Here is a 22,059-nt window from a genome sequence, read left to right on the forward strand (position 1 = left end):
ATAATGTGTAAGGGGCATTATGGTTATAAGGACATTATTAATGTGTGTCATGTGTAAGGGGCATTACTGTGTGGTATTATCAGGGGTGCCGAGAGAAAGGGGTAGGGGGTACAAATTACCCAGGCCAAAGTCTGATGGGAGGGCCCAGGGCCCCCTCCCCTTAAGTGACAGCAGCAGCTGCAGATCTCACACTGCTTTGTGCTGGGTTGCAGTGTGGCCATGGAGGTGCTTAAAATACAATATTTTCTCAGGATTTTTTTCTAAGGGTATAATGTGAATAATGTGACGAGTAATGTATATAAGGTAAAGTGGTATTACAGTGTGATGTAACATGAATAAGGGACACCATCGCATGATATAATGTGAATAAAGTTGCACTACTGTATGGCATAATTTGAATTGGGGGTAAAATTGTGTGGCCATGCCCCTTCCCAACAAGAACACACCCCTGTTTGGGCTGTGCACCGAATGTGTGCACTGTTTCTATTTAAAATATTGCAGGTAGGAGCACCAAAATGATGACTGCTATGATGAGGGTTGATGGTGCTGGGAAAGGGGAGCAGGGTAAGAGGCGGAACTAGTGGCGGTGCTAGGGGGCACCAGCCAAAATCTTGCCTAGGGCATCATTTAGGCTAGGGCCGGCTCTGGATAATAGAACCGTACTCCTCGGGTACACAGGGCTACATTACAGTAACATGAGCAGATAATAGAACCGTACTCCTCGGGTACACAGGGCTACATCACAGTAACATGAGCAGATAATAGAACCGCAATCCTCGCGTACACAGGGCTACATCACAGTAACATGAGAAGATAATAGAACCGTACTCCTTGGGTACACAGGGCTACATCACAGTAACATGAGCAGATAATAGAACCGTACTCCTCGGGTACACAGGGCTACATCACAGTAACATGAGCACATAATAGAACCGTACTCCTCGGGTACACAGGGCTACATCACAGTAACACGAGCAGATGATAGAACCGTGCTCCACGGTACACAGGGCTACATCACAGTAACACCAGCAGATAACAGAACCGTACTCCTTGGGTACACAGGGCTACATCACAAAGGACACTAATGAAATAACTGTTACATTGAGAATATTAAGCTTATAACATTGTAACATCCCCCGATGCATTAGATAGTATGGGAGATCAATTATCAGCAGGTAATAACAGCTGTAATGTGCAATGTATCATAGAACAGCGACAGCAGAGCAGGAACCTTCACTAAGAACTAAACTTTAACTGGAATCACTTTACTTTATTCTGATTATTTTCTCACACAGTTTTACACTATTTACCATATAATTATTATTATTATTATTATTATTATTATAATTATTAACTTTTATTTATAAGGTTCCACAAGGGTATCATGGAAGCTAACAAAGGGGGTCATTCAGACCGGTTCACATGGCCACAAATTGGCAGCGGCCAGTGTGCAGCCCTGTCAGAGTGAAATCTGACCTTACAAGTGAATGTGCTCGCTGTGCGTATGGCTGTGTACGGCTACACATCCATACGCTGCTGAGCGAATATGTCCAGATCCCATCGTAACAGGCTCACTGTCTAATGATTAATATTACACTGGGCACCAGTCACCGCAGTAGCCACGGACCACAGTGCAATAAAAACCGCATATCCGGTCTGGTGCTGACGTCACACACCCTCCCATAATACGCTCAGGTATGCCTGTATTTTCCCGGACCCTCCCAGCATTTTCCTAAGCACGCCTGTATTTTCCCGGACCCTCCCAGCATTTTCCTAAGCACGCCTGTATTTTCCCGGACACTCCCAGCATTTTCCTAAGCGCGCCTGTATTTTCCCGGACACTCCCAGCATTTCCCTAAGCACGCCTGTATTTTCCAGGACACTCCCAGCATTTTCCTAAGCGCGCCTGTATTTTCCCGGACACTCCCAGCATTTTCCTAAGCATGCCTGTATTTTCCCGGACACTCCCAGCATTTTCCTAAGCGCGCCTGTATTTTCCCGGACACTCCCAGCATTTTCCTAAGCGCGCCTGTATTTTCCTGGACACTCCCAGCATTTTCATAAGCGCGCCTGTATTTTCCCGGTCACTCCCAGCATTTTCCTAAGCACGCCTGTATTTTCCCGGACACTCCCAGCATTTTCCTAAGCACTCCTGATTTTTTTTCTTGCACCCACTAAACGTCCGGTTGCCACCCCCAGACGCCTAACTGTCAAACACCATGTGAACCGTATCGATTCGGGCGCTAACAGGGGGGTGTTGCCAAGCGGCCACTTATAATGGGCTAGTCCAGGGGTGGCCAACCGGTCAGAGGTAAAGAGCCGAAAAATATCGGTAGTCAAGCTAAAGAGCCAACATCATGCGCGAGCTGAAGGCGCATGCGCCAAAAAAAGGGGCGTAGTTTATTTTGACCCCTTGGGTGGGTGTGATACAAATATGCCTCCAATAGTGCAGTGCCATATATACATATGCCCCCACGGTGCCAGGAATGCACCACACGGTGCCGGGTATGCCACTATGGTGCCAGAAAGCTGCTATGCCCCCACAGTGCCACAAACTGCTATGCCCCCACAGTGCAAATTTCCCAGCAGCAGCACTCACCATTGTTGCTGCTGCTGCCGGGCAGGGAGAGGACAGTCTTCCTGTCATGTCACTGATGGGAGGAGAGCACAGCACACCGCGCGTCTCCTTCCCCCTCACTTCCCTGTTACTGGGCTGTCCACCAATCAAAGCTCGCTGGCCGGCTCCTGATTGGCTGCTGGCCCGCGAGCTCTGATTGGAGGACGGCCCAGACACAAGGATGCACAGTAAGGGGTAGGAGAGATGCGCGATGTGTGCTCTCCTCCCCTCAGAAGGAGAAGGGATTCAGGGAACCGGCAGCAGGGGTGACTGGGACGGACAGTGGGTGGCGGGCAGCAGTGGGAGCAGGAGCCTCACTTTACAAGGGGGAGAGCCGCATGAGGCTCAAGAGCCACGGGTTGGCCACCACTGGGCTAGTCGGTCCCATATAAGATCCAACAAGAAAACTAGAAGTGGTGTTAATAACCAATGGGAATATAGAAACAACGTAACAGGAAGAAGCATGTAAAAATCACAGGGTGGGAATAAGGCCATTAATGATATAAATTGATAATGTAGTGACTGTGATTGCAAAGTCCCGTTCCTATGTTGCCACCATGATGCAAAGTCCCGTTCCTATGTTGCCACCATGATGCAAAGTCCCGTTCCTATGTTGCCACCATGACGCACGGTCTTACGCAGAGACGGGCAGCTCTTAGCATTGTCTGACATTAGCTGAAATGTCCACGAAGGGTATAGTTACCACAAAAGCCGGTAGAGGTGGTTGTCACGTGGATGCAGGTGCATAGCAGCACGAAGTCCTCAGTAAGGGCCTCATTCAGACCTGTTTGCTAGCTTGCGTATGTTCACAGCCTAACAAACAGGAAAATGCCGCCCATCAACTGACCAAGCGTCTACTCACCCAGGCGCAAAACCCTGCATTTCCATGTGTACTCTTACATATCCCCACGTGGCGCACGGGTGAAAAATGATTCGATGTTAACCGACCATTCACAGAAAACTGTCAGTCTAGAATGACTTTTATCCCGGACGAATTACAGGGTGGCACTGAAGTCATGTGAAATCATCAGCCCGCCCTGAGCAGGAATTGACCCGCCTGCGTTCGCAGGGGTATGCCCAGCATTCCCTACATCAGTCCCCTGTCCGCCAACTTCCCTCCCCTAACTCACCTCCGCAGGTGTGATACTCATCGAAGGCGTTCCCACAGTCGGTTTGCACATGCGCATATTAACACATGCACTGACGCCCACCATCAGAAAGGGGGATGAATTTAGATCCATCCGAACAGGAATGAATCAGGCCCTAAGTGCGGTGGTGGTGCGAGTATAAATGCAGAGTGTTTGTAATCCAGTCAGACAGAAAGTCTGGCAGGTTCCGGTTCTCATGAAACAGTGACAGACGGAGCAAACAATCAGTTGTGTCCATGTCCACTGACGCGTTTCGCTGTCTAAAATGCTGCATCTATTCTAACCTCAACAGCACTTAGGGCCAGATGTATCAAGTGATAAAATGGAGAGTGATAAACAGACAGCCTATCAGCTCCTAGCTGCCATGTTACAGACTGTGTTTGAAAAATGACAGATAGGAGCTGATTGTCTGGTTGTTTATCGCTCTCCATATTATCCGTTTTTTAAACTTGATACATATGGCCCTCACTGAGGACTTTGTGCTGCTGTGCAGCCAATCATGGACAACCACCTCTAGCGGCTTTTGTGGTAACTATACCGTTCGGGACATTTTGGGAACTTTCAGTTAAACTTAAGAATTGCACGTCTCTGAATAGCTGTCTAATAGATTATAATTGCACCAATGATTTATTTGGCTGTTTGACCTATACTGTATGGGATCATCAGTTATCTGCGGATGCTGTTCTGCACTATACTGTATGAGATCATCAGTTATCTGCGGGTGCTGTTCTGTAGTATACTGTATGGGATCATCAGTTATCTGTAGGTGCTATTCTGTACTATACTGTATGGGATCATCAGTTATCTGTAGGTGCTATTCTGTACTATACTGTATAGGATCATCAGTTATCTGCAGGTGCTGTTCTGTACTATACTGTATGAGATCATCAGTTATCTGTAGGTGCTATTCTGTACTACACTGTATGGGATCATCAGTTATCTGTAAGTACTGTTCTGTACTATACTGTATGGGATCATCAGTTATCTGCGGGTGCTATTCTGTACTATACTGTATAGGATCATCAGTTATCTGCGGGTGCTGTTCTGTACTATACTGTATGGGATCATCAGTTATCTGCGGGTGCTATTCTGTACTATACTGTATGGGATCATCAGTTATCTGCAGGTGCTATTCTGTACTATACTGTATGGGATCATCAGTTATCTGTGGGTGCTGTTCTGTACTATACTGTATGGGATCATCAGTTATCTGCGGGTGCTGTTCTGTACTATACTGTATGGGATCATCAGTTATCTGTAGGTGCTATTCTGTACTATACTGTATGGGATCATCAGTTATCTGTAGGTGCTGTTCTGTACTATACTGTATGGGATCATCAGTTATCTGCAGGTGCTGTTCTGCACTATACTGTATGGGATCATCAGTTATCTGCGGGTGCTGTTTTGCACTATACTGTATGGGATCATCAGTTATCTGCGGGTGCTGTTCAGCACTATACTGTATGGGATCATCAGTTATCTGCAGGTGCTGTTCTGCACTATACTGTATGGGATCATCAGTTATCTGCGGGTTCTGTTCTGCACTATACTGTATGGGATCATCAGTTATCTGTGGGTGTTGTTCTTCACTATACTGTAGGGGATAATCAGTTATCTGTGGGTGCTGTTCTGTACTATACTGTATGGGATCATCAGTTATCTACGGGTGCTGTTCAGCACTATACTGTATGAGATCATCAGTTATCTGTGGGTGCTGTTCTGCACTATACTGTATGGGATGATCAAATATCTGTTGGTGCTATTCTGCACTATACGGTATGGGATCATCATTTATCTGTGGGTGCTGTTCTGCACTATACTGTATGGGAGCATCAGTTATCTGTGGGTGCTGTTCTGTACTATACTGTATGGGATCATCAGTTATCTGTGGGTGCTGTTCTGCACTATACTGTATGGGATCATCAGTTATCTGCAGGTGCTGTTCTGCACTATACTGTATGGGATCATCAGTTATCTGTGGGTGCTGTTCTGTACTATACTGTATGGGATCATCAGTCATCTGTGGGTGCTGTTCTGTAGTATACTGTATGGGATCATCAGTTATCTGCGGGTGCTGTTCTGCACTATACTGCATGGGATCATCAGTTATCTGCGGATGCTGTTCTGTAGTATACTGTATGGGATCATCAGTTATCTGTGGGTGCTGTTCTGCACTATACTGTATGGGATCATCAGTTATCTGTGGGTGCTGTTCTGCACTATACTGTATGGGATCATCAGTTATCTGTGGGTGCTGTTCTGTACTATACTGTATGGGATCATCAGTTATCTATGGGTGCTGTTCTTTACTATACTGTATGGGATCATCAGTTATCTGTGGGTGCTGTTCTGCACTATACTGTATGGGATCATCAGTTATCTGCAGCTGCTGTTCTGTACTATACTATATGGGATCATCAGTTATCTGTGAATGCTGTTCTGCACTATACTGTATGGGATCATCAGTTATCTGCGGGTGCTGCTCTGCACTATACTGTATGGGATCATCAGTTATCTGCGGGTGCTGTTCTGTAGTATACTGTATGGGATCATCAGTTATCTGCGGGTGCTGTTCTGCACTATATTGTATGGGATCATCAGTTATCTGTGGGTGCTGTTCTGCACTATACTGTATGGGATCATCAGTTATCTGTGGGTGCTGTTCTGCACTATACTGTATGGGATCATCAGTTATCTGTGGGTGCTGTTCTTTACTATACTGTATGGGATCATCAGTTATCTGCAGGTGCAGTTCTGCACTGTACTGTGTGGGATCATCAGTTATCGGTGGGTGCTGTTCTGCACTATACTGTATAGGATCATCAGTGATCTGCGGGTGCTGTTCTGTACTATACTGTATGGGATCATCAGTGATCTGCAGGTGCTGTTCTGTACTATACTGTATGGGATCATCAGTGATCTGCAGGTGCTGTTCTGTACTATACTGTATGGGATCATTAGTGATCTGCAGGTGCTGTTCTGTACTATACTGTATGGGATCATCAGTGATCTGCGGGTGCTGTTCTGTAGTATACTGTATAGGATCATCAGTTATCTGTAGGTGTTATTCTGCACTAGAAAAAAGGGGGGGGGGTTTAAGCAGCGCTGAATTAATGATGGTGAATCAATTCAGTTAAAAAAGAATACATTTATTGTAACACAAATGAATAAAATTATGATATACATTAAAAAACAGTAAAAATTAATTGATCCAGATCTCACGTGGTAGGGAATGTCCACATTCAGATTGTGTACAACCTGTACTGTCCTCACCGACAATGATCCCTGTGAAGGGCAAGGTCCAAAAAGGGGATGGAGACCCTTATGGAGTAAGTGTGGTGGTTGAGGGAGTGGCTGATGTATGGAGCCCAACTGCTACCTCACCATCATTTGTATCCAATTGGAAGAAATAATCCAGTTTTTATGGAGGTCCAGGACGGGAGGACTAAGTGTTTGGACAGGTACACCGGTGTGGTCCACTGAAACAACACGGATCTGGAACAGGAGTAGCACCACCAACGCGTTTCACTGGGCTGCCGCCAGCTTTATCAAGGTGACACCTTGATAAAGCTGGCGGCAGCCCAGTGAAACGCGTTGGTGGTGCTACTCCTGTTCCAGATCCGTGTTGTTTCAGTGGACCACACCGGTGTACCTGTCCAAACACTTAGTCCTCCCGTCCTGGACCTCCATAAAAACTGGATTATTTCTTCCAATTGGATACAAATGATGGTGAGGTAGCAGTTGGGCTCCATACATCAGCCACTCCCTCAACCACCACACTTACTCCATAAGGGTCTCCATCCCCTTTTTGGACCTTGCCCTTCACAGGGATCATTGTCGGTGAGGACAGTACAGGTTGTACACAATCTGAATGTGGACATTCCCTACCACGTGAGATCTGGATCAATTAATTTTTACTGTTTTTTAATGTATATCATAATTTTATTCATTTGTGTTACAATAAATGTATTCTTTTTTAACTGAATTGATTCACCATCATTAATTCAGCGCTGCTTAAACCCCCCCCCCCTTTTTTCGATTACCTTGGGGACCGACCCACCCCACCTAAGCAGCTGCTATAAGGAAACAAAACATATTAAAGCGCTCTTTAGTCAGAGGCATTTTTTTGTCTCTGACTCTTTGCATTATTCTGTTATTCTGCACTATACTGTGTGGGATCATCAGTTATCTGCGGGTACTGTTCTGTAGTATACTGTATGGGATCATCAGTTATCTGTAGGTGCTGTTCTGCACTATACTGTATGGGATCATCAGTTATCTGTGGGTGCTGTTCTGCACTATACTGTATGGGATCATCAGTTATCTGTGGGTGCTGTTCTGCACTATACTGTATGGGATCATCAGTTATCTGTGGGTGCTGTTCTGTACTATACTGTATGGGATCATCAGTTATCTATGGGTGCTGTTCTTTACTATACTGTATGGGATCATCAGTTATCTGTGGGTGCTGTTCTGCACTATACTGTATGGGATCATCAGTTATCTGCAGCTGCTGTTCTGTACTATACTGTATGGGATCATCAGTTATCTGCAGGTGCAGTTCTGCACTGTACTGTATGGGATCATCAGTTATCTGTGGGTGCTGTTCTGCACTATACTGTATGGGATCATCAGTTATCTGCGGGTGCTGTTCTGTACTATACTGTATGGGATCATCAGTTATCTGTAGGTGCTATTCTGTACTATACTGTATGGGATCATCAGTTATCTGTAGGTGCTGTTCTGTACTATACTGTATGGGATCATCAGTTATCTGCAGGTGCTGTTCTGCACTATACTGTATGGGATCATCAGTTATCTGCGGGTGCTGTTCTGCACTATACTGTATGGGATCATAGGTGATCTGCGGGTGCTGTTCTGTACTATACTGTATGGGATCATCAGTTATCTGCGGGTGCTGTTCTGCACTATACTGTATGGGATCATCAGTTATCTGCGGGTGCTGTTCAGCACTATACTGTATGGGATCATCAGTTATCTGCAGGTGCTGTTCTGCACTATACTGTATGGGATCCTCAGTTATCTGCGGGTTCTGTTCTGCACTATACTGTATGGGATCATCAGTTATCTGTGGGTGTTGTTCTTCACTATACTGTATGGGATCATCAGTTATCTACGGGTGCTGTTCAGCACTATACTGTATGGGATCATCAGTTATCTGCAGGTGCTGTTCTGCACTATACTGTATGGGATCATCAGTTATCTGCGGGTTCTGTTCTGCACTATACTGTATGGGATCATCAGTTATCTGTGGGTGTTGTTCTTCACTATACTGTAGGGGATAATCAGTTATCTGTGGGTGCTGTTCTGTACTATACTGTATGGGATCATCAGTTATCTACGGGTGCTGTTCAGCACTATACTGTATGGGATCATCAGTTATCTGTGGGTGCTGTTCTGCACTATACTGTATGGGATGATCAAATATCTGTTGGTGCTATTCTGCACTATACGGTATGGGATCATCATTTATCTGTGGGTGCTGTTCTGCACTATACTGTATGGGAGCATCAGTTATCTGTGGGTGCTGTTCTGTACTATACTGTATGGGATCATCAGTTATCTGTGGGTGCTGTTCTGCACTATACTGTATGGGATCATCAGTTATCTGCAGGTGCTGTTCTGCACTATACTGTATGGGATCATCAGTTATCTGTGGGTGCTGTTCTGTACTATACTGTATGGGATCATCAGTCATCTGTGGGTGCTGTTCTGTAGTATACTGTATGGGATCATCAGTTATCTGCGGGTGCTGTTCTGCACTATACTGCATGGGATCATCAGTTATCTGCGGATGCTGTTCTGCACTATACTGTATGGGATCATCAGTTATCTGCGGGTGCTGCTCTGCACTATACTGTATGGGATCATCAGTTATCTGCGGGTGCTGTTCTGTAGTATACTGTATGGGATCATCAGTTATCTGCGGGTGCTGTTCTGCACTATATTGTATGGGATCATCAGTTATCTGTGGGTGCTGTTCTGCACTATACTGTATGGGATCATCAGTTATCTGTGGGTGCTGTTCTGCACTATACCGTATGGGATCATCAGTTATCTGTGGGTGCTGTTCTTTACTATACTGTATGGGATCATCAGTTATCTGCAGGTGCAGTTCTGCACTGTACTGTATGGGATCATCAGTTATCGGTGGGTGCTGTTCTGCACTATACTGTATGGGATCATCAGTGATCTGCGGGTGCTGTTCTGTACTATACTGTATGGGATCATCAGTGATCTGCAGGTGCTGTTCTGTACTATACTGTATGGGATCATCAGTGATCTGCAGGTGCTGTTCTGTACTATACTGTATGGGATCATTAGTGATCTGCAGGTGCTGTTCTGTACTATACTGTATGGGATCATCAGTGATCTGCGGGTGCTGTTCTGTAGTATACTGTATGGGATCATCAGTTATCTGTAGGTGTTATTCTGCACTAGAAAAAAAGGGGGGGGGGTTTAAGCAGCGCTGAATTAATGATGGTGAATCAATTCAGTTAAAAAAGAATACATTTATTGTAACACAAATGAATAAAATTATGATATACATTAAAAAACAGTAAAAATTAATTGATCCAGATCTCACGTGGTAGGGAATGTCCACATTCAGATTGTGTACAACCTGTACTGTCCTCACCGACAATGATCCCTGTGAAGGGCAAGGTCCAAAAAGGGGATGGAGACCCTTATGGAGTAAGTGTGGTGGTTGAGGGAGTGGCTGATGTATGGAGCCCAACTGCTACCTCACCATCATTTGTATCCAATTGGAAGAAATAATCCAGTTTTTATGGAGGTCCAGGACGGGAGGACTAAGTGTTTGGACAGGTACACCGGTGTGGTCCACTGAAACAACACGGATCTGGAACAGGAGTAGCACCACCAACGCGTTTCACTGGGCTGCCGCCAGCTTTATCAAGGTGACACCTTGATAAAGCTGGCGGCAGCCCAGTGAAACGCGTTGGTGGTGCTACTCCTGTTCCAGATCCGTGTTGTTTCAGTGGACCACACCGGTGTACCTGTCCAAACACTTAGTCCTCCCGTCCTGGACCTCCATAAAAACTGGATTATTTCTTCCAATTGGATACAAATGATGGTGAGGTAGCAGTTGGGCTCCATACATCAGCCACTCCCTCAACCACCACACTTACTCCATAAGGGTCTCCATCCCCTTTTTGGACCTTGCCCTTCACAGGGATCATTGTCGGTGAGGACAGTACAGGTTGTACACAATCTGAATGTGGACATTCCCTACCACGTGAGATCTGGATCAATTAATTTTTACTGTTTTTTAATGTATATCATAATTTTATTCATTTGTGTTACAATAAATGTATTCTTTTTTAACTGAATTGATTCACCATCATTAATTCAGCGCTGCTTAAACCCCCCCCCCCCCCCTTTTTTCGATTACCTTGGGGACCGACCCACCCCACCTAAGCAGCTGCTATAAGGAAACAAAACATATTAAAGCGCTCTTTAGTCAGAGGCATTTTTTTGTCTCTGACTCTTTGCATTATTCTGTTATTCTGCACTATACTGTGTGGGATCATCAGTTATCTGCGGGTACTGTTCTGTAGTATACTGTATGGGATCATCAGTTATCTGTAGGTGCTGTTCTGCACTATACTGTATGGGATCATCAGTTATCTGTGGGTGCTGTTCTGCACTATACTGTATGGGATCATCAGTTATCTGTGGGTGCTGTTCTGAACTATACTGTATGGGATCATCAGTTATCTGTGGGTGCTGTTCTGTACTATACTGTATGGGATCATCAGTTATCTATGGGTGCTGTTCTTTACTATACTGTATGGGATCATCAGTTATCTGTGGGTGCTGTTCTGCACTATACTGTATGGGATCATCAGTTATCTGCAGCTGCTGTTCTGTACTATACTGTATGGGATCATCAGTTATCTGCAGGTGCAGTTCTGCACTGTACTGTATGGGATCATCAGTTATCTGTGGGTGCTGTTCTGCACTATACTGTATGGGATCATCAGTTATCTGCGGGTGCTGTTCTGTACTATACTGTATGGGATCATCAGTTATCTGTAGGTGCTATTCTGTACTATACTGTATGGGATCATCAGTTATCTGTAGGTGCTGTTCTGTACTATACTGTATGGGATCATCAGTTATCTGCAGGTGCTGTTCTGCACTATACTGTATGGGATCATAGGTGATCTGCGGGTGCTGTTCTGTACTATACTGTATGGGATCCTCAGTTATCTGCGGGTTCTGTTCTGCACTATACTGTATGGGATCATCAGTTATCTGTGGGTGTTGTTCTTCACTATACTGTATGGGATCATCAGTTATCTACGGGTGCTGTTCAGCACTATACTGTATGGGATCATCAGTTATCTGCAGGTGCTGTTCTGCACTATACTGTATGGGATCATCAGTTATCTGCGGGTTCTGTTCTGCACTATACTGTATGGGATCATCAGTTATCTGTGGGTGTTGTTCTTCACTATACTGTAGGGGATAATCAGTTATCTGTGGGTGCTGTTCTGTACTATACTGTATGGGATCATCAGTTATCTACGGGTGCTGTTCAGCACTATACTGTATGGGATCATCAGTTATCTGTGGGTGCTGTTCTGCACTATACTGTATGGGATGATCAAATATCTGTTGGTGCTATTCTGCACTATACGGTATGGGATCATCATTTATCTGTGGGTGCTGTTCTGCACTATACTGTATGGGAGCATCAGTTATCTGTGGGTGCTGTTCTGTACTATACTGTATGGGATCATCAGTTATCTGTGGGTGCTGTTCTGCACTATACTGTATGGGATCATCAGTTATCTGCAGGTGCTGTTCTGCACTATACTGTATGGGATCATCAGTTATCTGTGGGTGCTGTTCTGTACTATACTGTATGGGATCATCAGTCATCTGTGGGTGCTGTTCTGTAGTATACTGTATGGGATCATCAGTTATCTGCGGGTGCTGTTCTGCACTATACTGCATGGGATCATCAGTTATCTGCGGATGCTGTTCTGTAGTATACTGTATGGGATCATCAGTTATCTGTGGGTGCTGTTCTGCACTATACTGTATGGGATCATCAGTTATCTGTGGGTGCTGTTCTGCACTATACTGTATGGGATCATCAGTTATCTGTGGGTGCTGTTCTGTACTATACTGTATGGGATCATCAGTTATCTATGGGTGCTGTTCTTTACTATACTGTATGGGATCATCAGTTATCTGTGGGTGCTGTTCTGCACTATACTGTATGGGATCATCAGTTATCTGCAGCTGCTGTTCTGTACTATACTGTATGGGATCATCAGTTATCTGTGAATGCTGTTCTGCACTATACTGTATGGGATCATCAGTTATCTGCGGGTGCTGCTCTGCACTATACTGTATGGGATCATCAGTTATCTGCGGGTGCTGTTCTGTAGTATACTGTATGGGATCATCAGTTATCTGCGGGTGCTGTTCTGCACTATACTGTATGGGATCATCAGTTATCTGTGGGTGCTGTTCTGCACTATACTGTATGGGATCATCAGTTATCTGTGGGTGCTGTTCTGCACTATACTGTATGGGATCATCAGTTATCTGTGGGTGCTGTTCTTTACTATACTGTATGGGATCATCAGTTATCTGCAGGTGCAGTTCTGCACTGTACTGTATGGGATCATCAGTTATCGGTGGGTGCTGTTCTGCACTATACTGTATGGGATCATCAGTGATCTGCGGGTGCTGTTCTGTACTATACTGTATGGGATCATCAGTGATCTGCAGGTGCTGTTCTGTACTATACTGTATGGGATCATCAGTGATCTGCAGGTGCTGTTCTGTACTATACTGTATGGGATCATTAGTGATCTGCAGGTGCTGTTCTGTACTATACTGTATGGGATCATCAGTGATCTGCGGGTGCTGTTCTGTAGTATACTGTATGGGATCATCAGTTATCTGTAGGTGTTATTCTGCACTAGAAAAAAGGGGGGGGGGGTTAAGCAGCGCTGAATTAATGATGGTGAATCAATTCAGTTAAAAAAGAATACATTTATTGTAACACAAATGAATAAAATTATGATATACATTAAAAAACAGTAAAAATTAATTGATCCAGATCTCACGTGGTAGGGAATGTCCACATTCAGATTGTGTACAACCTGTACTGTCCTCACCAACAATGATCCCTGTGAAGGGCAAGGTCCAAAAAGGGGATGGAGACCCTTATGGAGTAAGTGTGGTGGTTGAGGGAGTGGCTGATGTATGGAGCCCAACTGCTACCTCACCATCATTTGTATCCAATTGGAAGAAATAATCCAGTTTTTATGGAGGTCCAGGACGGGAGGACTATAAGTGTTTGGACAGGTACACCGGTGTGGTCCACTGAAACAACACGGATCTGGAACAGGAGTAGCACCACCAACGCGTTTCACTGGGCTGCCGCCAGCTTTATCAAGGTGACACCTTGATAAAGCTGGCGGCAGCCCAGTGAAACGCGTTGGTGGTGCTACTCCTGTTCCAGATCCGTGTTGTTTCAGTGGACCACACCGGTGTACCTGTCCAAACACTTAGTCCTCCCGTCCTGGACCTCCATAAAAACTGGATTATTTCTTCCAATTGGATACAAATGATGGTGAGGTAGCAGTTGGGCTCCATACATCAGCCACTCCCTCAACCACCACACTTACTCCATAAGGGTCTCCATCCCCTTTTTGGACCTTGCCCTTCACAGGGATCATTGTCGGTGAGGATAGTACAGGTTGTACACAATCTGAATGTGGACATTCCCTACCACGTGAGATCTGGATCAATTAATTTTTACTGTTTTTTAATGTATATCATAATTTTATTCATTTGTGTTACAATAAATGTATTCTTTTTTAACTGAATTGATTCACCATCATTAATTCAGCGCTGCTTAAACACCCCCCCCCCCCTTTTTTCGATTACCTTGGGGACCGACCCACCCCACCTAAGCAGCTGCTATAAGGAAACAAAACATATTAAAGCGCTCTTTAGTCAGAGGCATTTTTTTGTCTCTGACTCTTTGCATTATTCTGTTATTCTGCACTATACTGTGTGGGATCATCAGTTATCTGCGGGTACTGTTCTGTAGTATACTGTATGGGATCATCAGTTATCTGTAGGTGCTGTTCTGCACTATACTGTATGGGATCATCAGTTATCTGTGGGTGCTGTTCTGCACTATACTGTATGGGATCATCAGTTATCTGTGGGTGCTGTTCTGCACTATACTGTATGGGATCATCAGTTATCTGTGGGTGCTGTTCTGTACTATACTGTATGGGATCATCAGTTATCTATGGGTGCTGTTCTTTACTATACTGTATGGGATCATCAGTTATCTGTGGGTGCTGTTCTGCACTATACTGTATGGGATCATCAGTTATCTGCAGCTGCTGTTCTGTACTATACTGTATGGGATCATCAGTTATCTGCAGGTGCAGTTCTGCACTGTACTGTATGGGATCATCAGTTATCTGTGGGTGCTGTTCTGCACTATACTGTATGGGATCATCAGTTATCTGCGGGTGCTGTTCTGTACTATACTGTATGGGATCATCAGTTATCTGTAGGTGCTATTCTGTACTATACTGTATGGGATCATCAGTTATCTGTAGGTGCTGTTCTGTACTATACTGTATGGGATCATCAGTTATCTGCAGGTGCTGTTCTGCACTATACTGTATGAGATCATCAGTTATCTGCGGGTGCTGTTCTGCACTATACTGTATGGGATCATAGGTGATCTGCGGGTGCTGTTCTGTACTATACTGTATGGGATCCTCAGTTATCTGCGGGTTCTGTTCTGCACTATACTGTATGGGATCATCAGTTATCTGTGGGTGTTGTTCTTCACTATACTGTATGGGATCATCAGTTATCTACGGGTGCTGTTCAGCACTATACTGTATGGGATCATCAGTTATCTGCAGGTGCTGTTCTGCACTATACTGTATGGGATCATCAGTTATCTGCGGGTTCTGTTCTGCACTATACTGTATGGGATCATCAGTTATCTGTGGGTGTTGTTCTTCACTATACTGTAGGGGATAATCAGTTATCTGTGGGTGCTGTTCTGTACTATACTGTATGGGATCATCAGTTATCTGCAGGTGCTGTTCTGCACTATACTGTATGGGATCATCAGTTATCTGCGGGTGCTGTTCTGCACTATACTGTATGGGATCATCAGTTATCTGCGGGTGCTGTTCTGCACTATACTGTATGGGATCATCAGTTATCTGTAGGTGCTATTCTGTACTATACTGTATGGGATCATCAGTTATCTGCAGCTGCTGTTCTGTACTATACTGTATGGGATCATCAGTTATCTGCAGGTGCAGTTCTGCACTGTACTGTATGGGATCATCAGTTATCTGTGGGTGCTGTTCTGCACTATACTGTATGGGATCATCAGTTATCTGCGGGTGCTGTTCTGTACTATACTGTATGGGATCATCAGTTATCTGTAGGTGCTATTCTGTACTATACTGTATGGGATCATCAGTTATCTGTAGGTGCTGTTCTGTACTATACTGTATGGGATCATCAGTTATCTGCAGGTGCTGTTCTGCACTATACTGTATGGGATCATCAGTTATCTGCGGGTGCTGTTCTGCACTATACTGTATGGGATCATAGGTGATCTGCGGGTGCTGTTCTGTACTATACTGTATGGGATCCTCAGTTATCTGCGGGTTCTGTTCTGCACTATACTGTATGGGATCATCAGTTATCTGTGGGTGTTGTTCTTCACTATACTGTATGGGATCATCAGTTATCTACGGGTGCTGTTCAGCACTATACTGTATGGGATCATCAGTTATCTGCAGGTGCTGTTCTGCACTATACTGTATGGGATCATCAGTTATCTGCGGGTTCTGTTCTGCACTATACTGTATGGGATCATCAGTTATCTGTGGGTGTTGTTCTTCACTATACTGTAGGGGATAATCAGTTATCTGTGGGTGCTGTTCTGTACTATACTGTATGGGATCATCAGTTATCTACGGGTGCTGTTCAGCACTATACTGTATGGGATCATCAGTTATCTGTGGGTGCTGTTCTGCACTATACTGTATGGGATGATCAAATATCTGTTGGTGCTATTCTGCACTATACGGTATGGGATCATCATTTATCTGTGGGTGCTGTTCTGCACTATACTGTATGGGAGCATCAGTTATCTGTGGGTGCTGTTCTGTACTATACTGTATGGGATCATCAGTTATCTGTGGGTGCTGTTCTGCACTATACTGTATGGGATCATCAGTTATCTGCAGGTGCTGTTCTGCACTATACTGTATGGGATCATCAGTTATCTGTGGGTGCTGTTCTGTACTATACTGTATGGGATCATCAGTCATCTGTGGGTGCTGTTCTGTAGTATACTGTATGGGATCATCAGTTATCTGCGGGTGCTGTTCTGCACTATACTGCATGGGATCATCAGTTATCTGCGGATGCTGTTCTGTAGTATACTGTATGGGATCATCAGTTATCTGTGGGTGCTGTTCTGCACTATACTGTATGGGATCATCAGTTATCTGTGGGTGCTGTTCTGCACTATACTGTATGGGATCATCAGTTATCTGTGGGTGCTGTTCTGTACTATACTGTATGGGATCATCAGTTATCTATGGGTGCTGTTCTTTACTATACTGTATGGGATCATCAGTTATCTGTGGGTGCTGTTCTGCACTATACTGTATGGGATCATCAGTTATCTGCAGCTGCTGTTCTGTACTATACTGTATGGGATCATCAGTTATCTGTGAATGCTGTTCTGCACTATACTGTATGGGATCATCAGTTATCTGCGGGTGCTGCTCTGCACTATACTGTATGGGATCATCAGTTATCTGCGGGTGCTGTTCTGTAGTATACTGTATGGGATCATCAGTTATCTGCGGGTGCTGTTCTGCACTATACTGTATGGGATCATCAGTTATCTGTGGGTGCTGTTCTGCACTATACTGTATGGGATCATCAGTTATCTGTGGGTGCTGTTCTGCACTATACTGTATGGGATCATCAGTTATCTGTGGGTGCTGTTCTTTACTATACTGTATGGGATCATCAGTTATCTGCAGGTGCAGTTCTGCACTGTACTGTATGGGATCATCAGTTATCGGTGGGTGCTGTTCTGCACTATACTGTATGGGATCATCAGTGATCTGCGGGTGCTGTTCTGTACTATACTGTATGGGATCATCAGTGATCTGCAGGTGCTGTTCTGTACTATACTGTATGGGATCATCAGTGATCTGCAGGTGCTGTTCTGTACTATACTGTATGGGATCATTAGTGATCTGCAGGTGCTGTTCTGTACTATACTGTATGGGATCATCAGTGATCTGCGGGTGCTGTTCTGTAGTATACTGTATGGGATCATCAGTTATCTGTAGGTGTTATTCTGCACTAGAAAAAAGGGGGGGGGGGGTTTAAGCAGCGCTGAATTAATGATGGTGAATCAATTCAGTTAAAAAAGAATACATTTATTGTAACACAAATGAATAAAATTATGATATACATTAAAAAACAGTAAAAATTAATTGATCCAGATCTCACGTGGTAGGGAATGTCCACATTCAGATTGTGTACAACCTGTACTGTCCTCACCAACAATGATCCCTGTGAAGGGCAAGGTCCAAAAAGGGGATGGAGACCCTTATGGAGTAAGTGTGGTGGTTGAGGGAGTGGCTGATGTATGGAGCCCAACTGCTACCTCACCATCATTTGTATCCAATTGGAAGAAATAATCCAGTTTTTATGGAGGTCCAGGACGGGAGGACTATAAGTGTTTGGACAGGTACACCGGTGTGGTCCACTGAAACAACACGGATCTGGAACAGGAGTAGCACCACCAACGCATTTCACTGGGCTGCCGCCAGCTTTATCAAGGTGACACCTTGATAAAGCTGGCGGCAGCCCAGTGAAACGCGTTGGTGGTGCTACTCCTGTTCCAGATCCGTGTTGTTTCAGTGGACCACACCGGTGTACCTGTCCAAACACTTAGTCCTCCCGTCCTGGACCTACATAAAAACTGGATTATTTCTTCCAATTGGATACAAATGATGGTGAGGTAGCAGTTGGGCTCCATACATCAGCCACTCCCTCAACCACCACACTTACTCCATAAGGGTCTCCATCCCCTTTTTGGACCTTGCCCTTCACAGGGATCATTGTCGGTGAGGACAGTACAGGTTGTACACAATCTGAATGTGGACATTCCCTACCACGTGAGATCTGGATCAATTAATTTTTACTGTTTTTTAATGTATATCATAATTTTATTCATTTGTGTTACAATAAATGTATTCTTTTTTAACTGAATTGATTCACCATCATTAATTCAGCGCTGCTTAAACCCCCCCCCCCCTTTTTTCGATTACCTTGGGGACCGACCCACCCCACCTAAGCAGCTGCTATAAGGAAACAAAACATATTAAAGCGCTCTTTAGTCAGAGGCATTTTTTTGTCTCTGACTCTTTGCATTATTCTGTTATTCTGCACTATACTGTGTGGGATCATCAGTTATCTGCGGGTACTGTTCTGTAGTATACTGTATGGGATCATCAGTTATCTGTAGGTGCTGTTCTGCACTATACTGTATGGGATCATCAGTTATCTGTGGGTGCTGTTCTGCACTATACTGTATGGGATCATCAGTTATCTGTGGGTGCTGTTCTGCACTATACTGTATGGGATCATCAGTTATCTGTGGGTGCTGTTCTGTACTATACTGTATGGGATCATCAGTTATCTATGGGTGCTGTTCTTTACTATACTGTATGGGATCATCAGTTATCTGTGGGTGCTGTTCTGCACTATACTGTATGGGATCATCAGTTATCTGCAGCTGCTGTTCTGTACTATACTGTATGGGATCATCAGTTATCTGCAGGTGCAGTTCTGCACTGTACTGTATGGGATCATCAGTTATCTGTGGGTGCTGTTCTGCACTATACTGTATGGGATCATCAGTTATCTGTGGGTGCTGTTCTGCACTATACTGTATGGGATCATCAGTTATCTGCAGCTGCTGTTCTGTACTATACTGTATGGGATCATCAGTGATCTGCAGGTGCTGTTCTGTACTATACTGTATGGGATCATTAGTGATCTGCAGGTGCTGTTCTGTACTATACTGTATGGGATCATCAGTGATCTGCGGGTGCTGTTCTGTAGTATACTGTATGGGATCATCAGTTATCTGTAGGTGTTATTCTGCACTATACTGTATGGGATCATCAGTTATCTGCGGGTACTGTTCTGCACTATACTGTATGGGATCATCAGTGATCTGCGGGTGCTGTTCTGTACTATACTGTATGGGATCATCAGTGATCTGCAGGTGCTGTTCTGTACTATACTGTATGGGATCATCAGTGATCTGCAGGTGCTGTTCTGTACTATACTGTATGGGATCATTAGTGATCTGCAGGTGCTGTTCTGTACTATACTGTATGGGATCATCAGTGATCTGCGGGTGCTGTTCTGTAGTATACTGTATGGGATCATCAGTTATCTGTAGGTGTTATTCTGCACTATACTGTATGGGATCATCAGTTATCTGCGGGTACTGTTCTGTAGTATATTGTATGGGATCATCAGTTATCTGTGGGTGCTGTTCTGCACTATACTGTATGGGATCATCAGTTATCTGTGGGTGCTGTTCTGCACTATACTGTATGGGATCATCAGTTATCTGCGGGTACTGTTCTGTAGTATACTGTATGGGATCATCAGTTATCTGCGGGTGCTGTTCTGTAGTATACTGTATAGGATCATCGATTATCCTTCGATGCTGTTCTGTAGCTGAATGCTCTGCTTTGTCTCTTTCCTCTAGGTTCTAAGAATGTGGTTGTGGTGATTGATGATGTTGATAATAGTGATGATTCTGAGAAAACCAGAATATTACGCACTCAGGAGAGTATCAGGAAACTTGCACGTGATCTCTTCCTCTTCTCTGAAAATGATAAAACCTCTGATGGTAAACGATTGGTTCCGCGCTTGGAGTTATTGAAGAAAGTATTCTCTGAAGGTAATATACACTAACACAGGGCGCAGTCGATTTTCCTGATTCCTAATTTATCTGATTGGCTTGATATGTCAGCTCCTGAGCAGGGCCCTCTTCCATCATGTGCTTTTCCTGATCTTATGTAAACCATCTTCTACTCCATATTCCCTGCGATGGCACCAAACACCCTGCGGTTTTTGACCCACCAATAACCATGTCAGTGTTGTCTGCTGGGGCAGCTATGTGACCCTGTACATAAACTTGAGGGTAACACTATAGACGGCATAACCCTACTGAAGCCTAGGAGTTTATTTCGCATTTTGCTGTATGACGGATCCAATTGAATTCCTCCCAGCATGCCCCGTGGCCGCCCGCCAAGGCAATTATAAATAGGCCGTAAGATTCCCTGGTCATAATAAACCCAAAAGTCCAGGGATTGGAAAACAAAATGCAGTTATTGGGAGAGCTTCCCTTAGTGATATTAGTAAACTAACTGACCCGCCCGGCGTTGCCCGGGAAAGCCTTGGAGTTTTTTTAGTTCCAAAATTGCTGAAAAATTTCATTTTACAGTATGCTGTGCCAAAGACCTAAGATTGTAATTTGGTATAGATTCCACCATAATGTTAGAATGTGTTTGCATTGATACTCAATGATGGCAATGAAATCAGGTGTGGTGTTGTTGTTTGAAACACAACGCTCCTGAGTTGATAACTTGTATGTGTTGATGAATTCCACATCCACTCCTGAGATTTAGCACCTACTGTATGACATATCCTCCAACATCTGAGGGTCAGAAATCGGTACAAAACCAGAAAGGGACATGGCTCCCCTGTAGGTGTACCAAACACCAATTATGCCCACTATATCCATATCCCCCTCCACCTATAGATTTGTTTTGCAACCCACCCCCATCCAAACAATTATCAGTTTGAATTAGAATTTATTTTTTAATCCTACTTTCATTTCTTGATTGTACTTCTATGTACACATATTTTTTTCACGATTTATTGAGTAAATTGTACACTATAACGTGACAAATCTTCATCTCAGTCTTATTCTTCAACTTCTTACACTCATAACATTCAAACAAATACATGCAGCGCTCATGCCCATCGACCAAACATTATCTATGAACCAAAAGGGTCTGGTAAACCCTGAAGGCAGAGCAGTGCCTAACATCCATCTGACTTATGCTGCTTTCAGACCGCAAAACTGGCTTTGATCCTATATTTGAAAACGTT

The 22,059-nt window shown here is 44.3% G+C and overlaps 1 protein-coding gene across 1 annotated transcript in view; it reads left to right on the forward strand.

The window, feature by feature from the left end:
• LOC146019748 (uncharacterized) overlaps positions 1–22,059 on the forward strand; it is a 65,987-nt gene that overhangs the window by 36,044 nt on the left and 7,884 nt on the right. The window contains exon 3 of the mRNA XM_083152276.1: positions 20,648–20,842. Within this exon, the coding sequence (XP_083008402.1) occupies positions 20,648–20,842 (195 nt within the window). The remainder of the gene's footprint in view (positions 1–20,647; positions 20,843–22,059) is intronic.

Source organism: Crinia signifera, chromosome 7 (assembly GCF_055691185.1).
Source record: "Crinia signifera chromosome 7, ASM5569118v1, whole genome shotgun sequence".
NCBI classification, from domain to species: domain Eukaryota; kingdom Metazoa; phylum Chordata; class Amphibia; order Anura; family Myobatrachidae; genus Crinia; species Crinia signifera.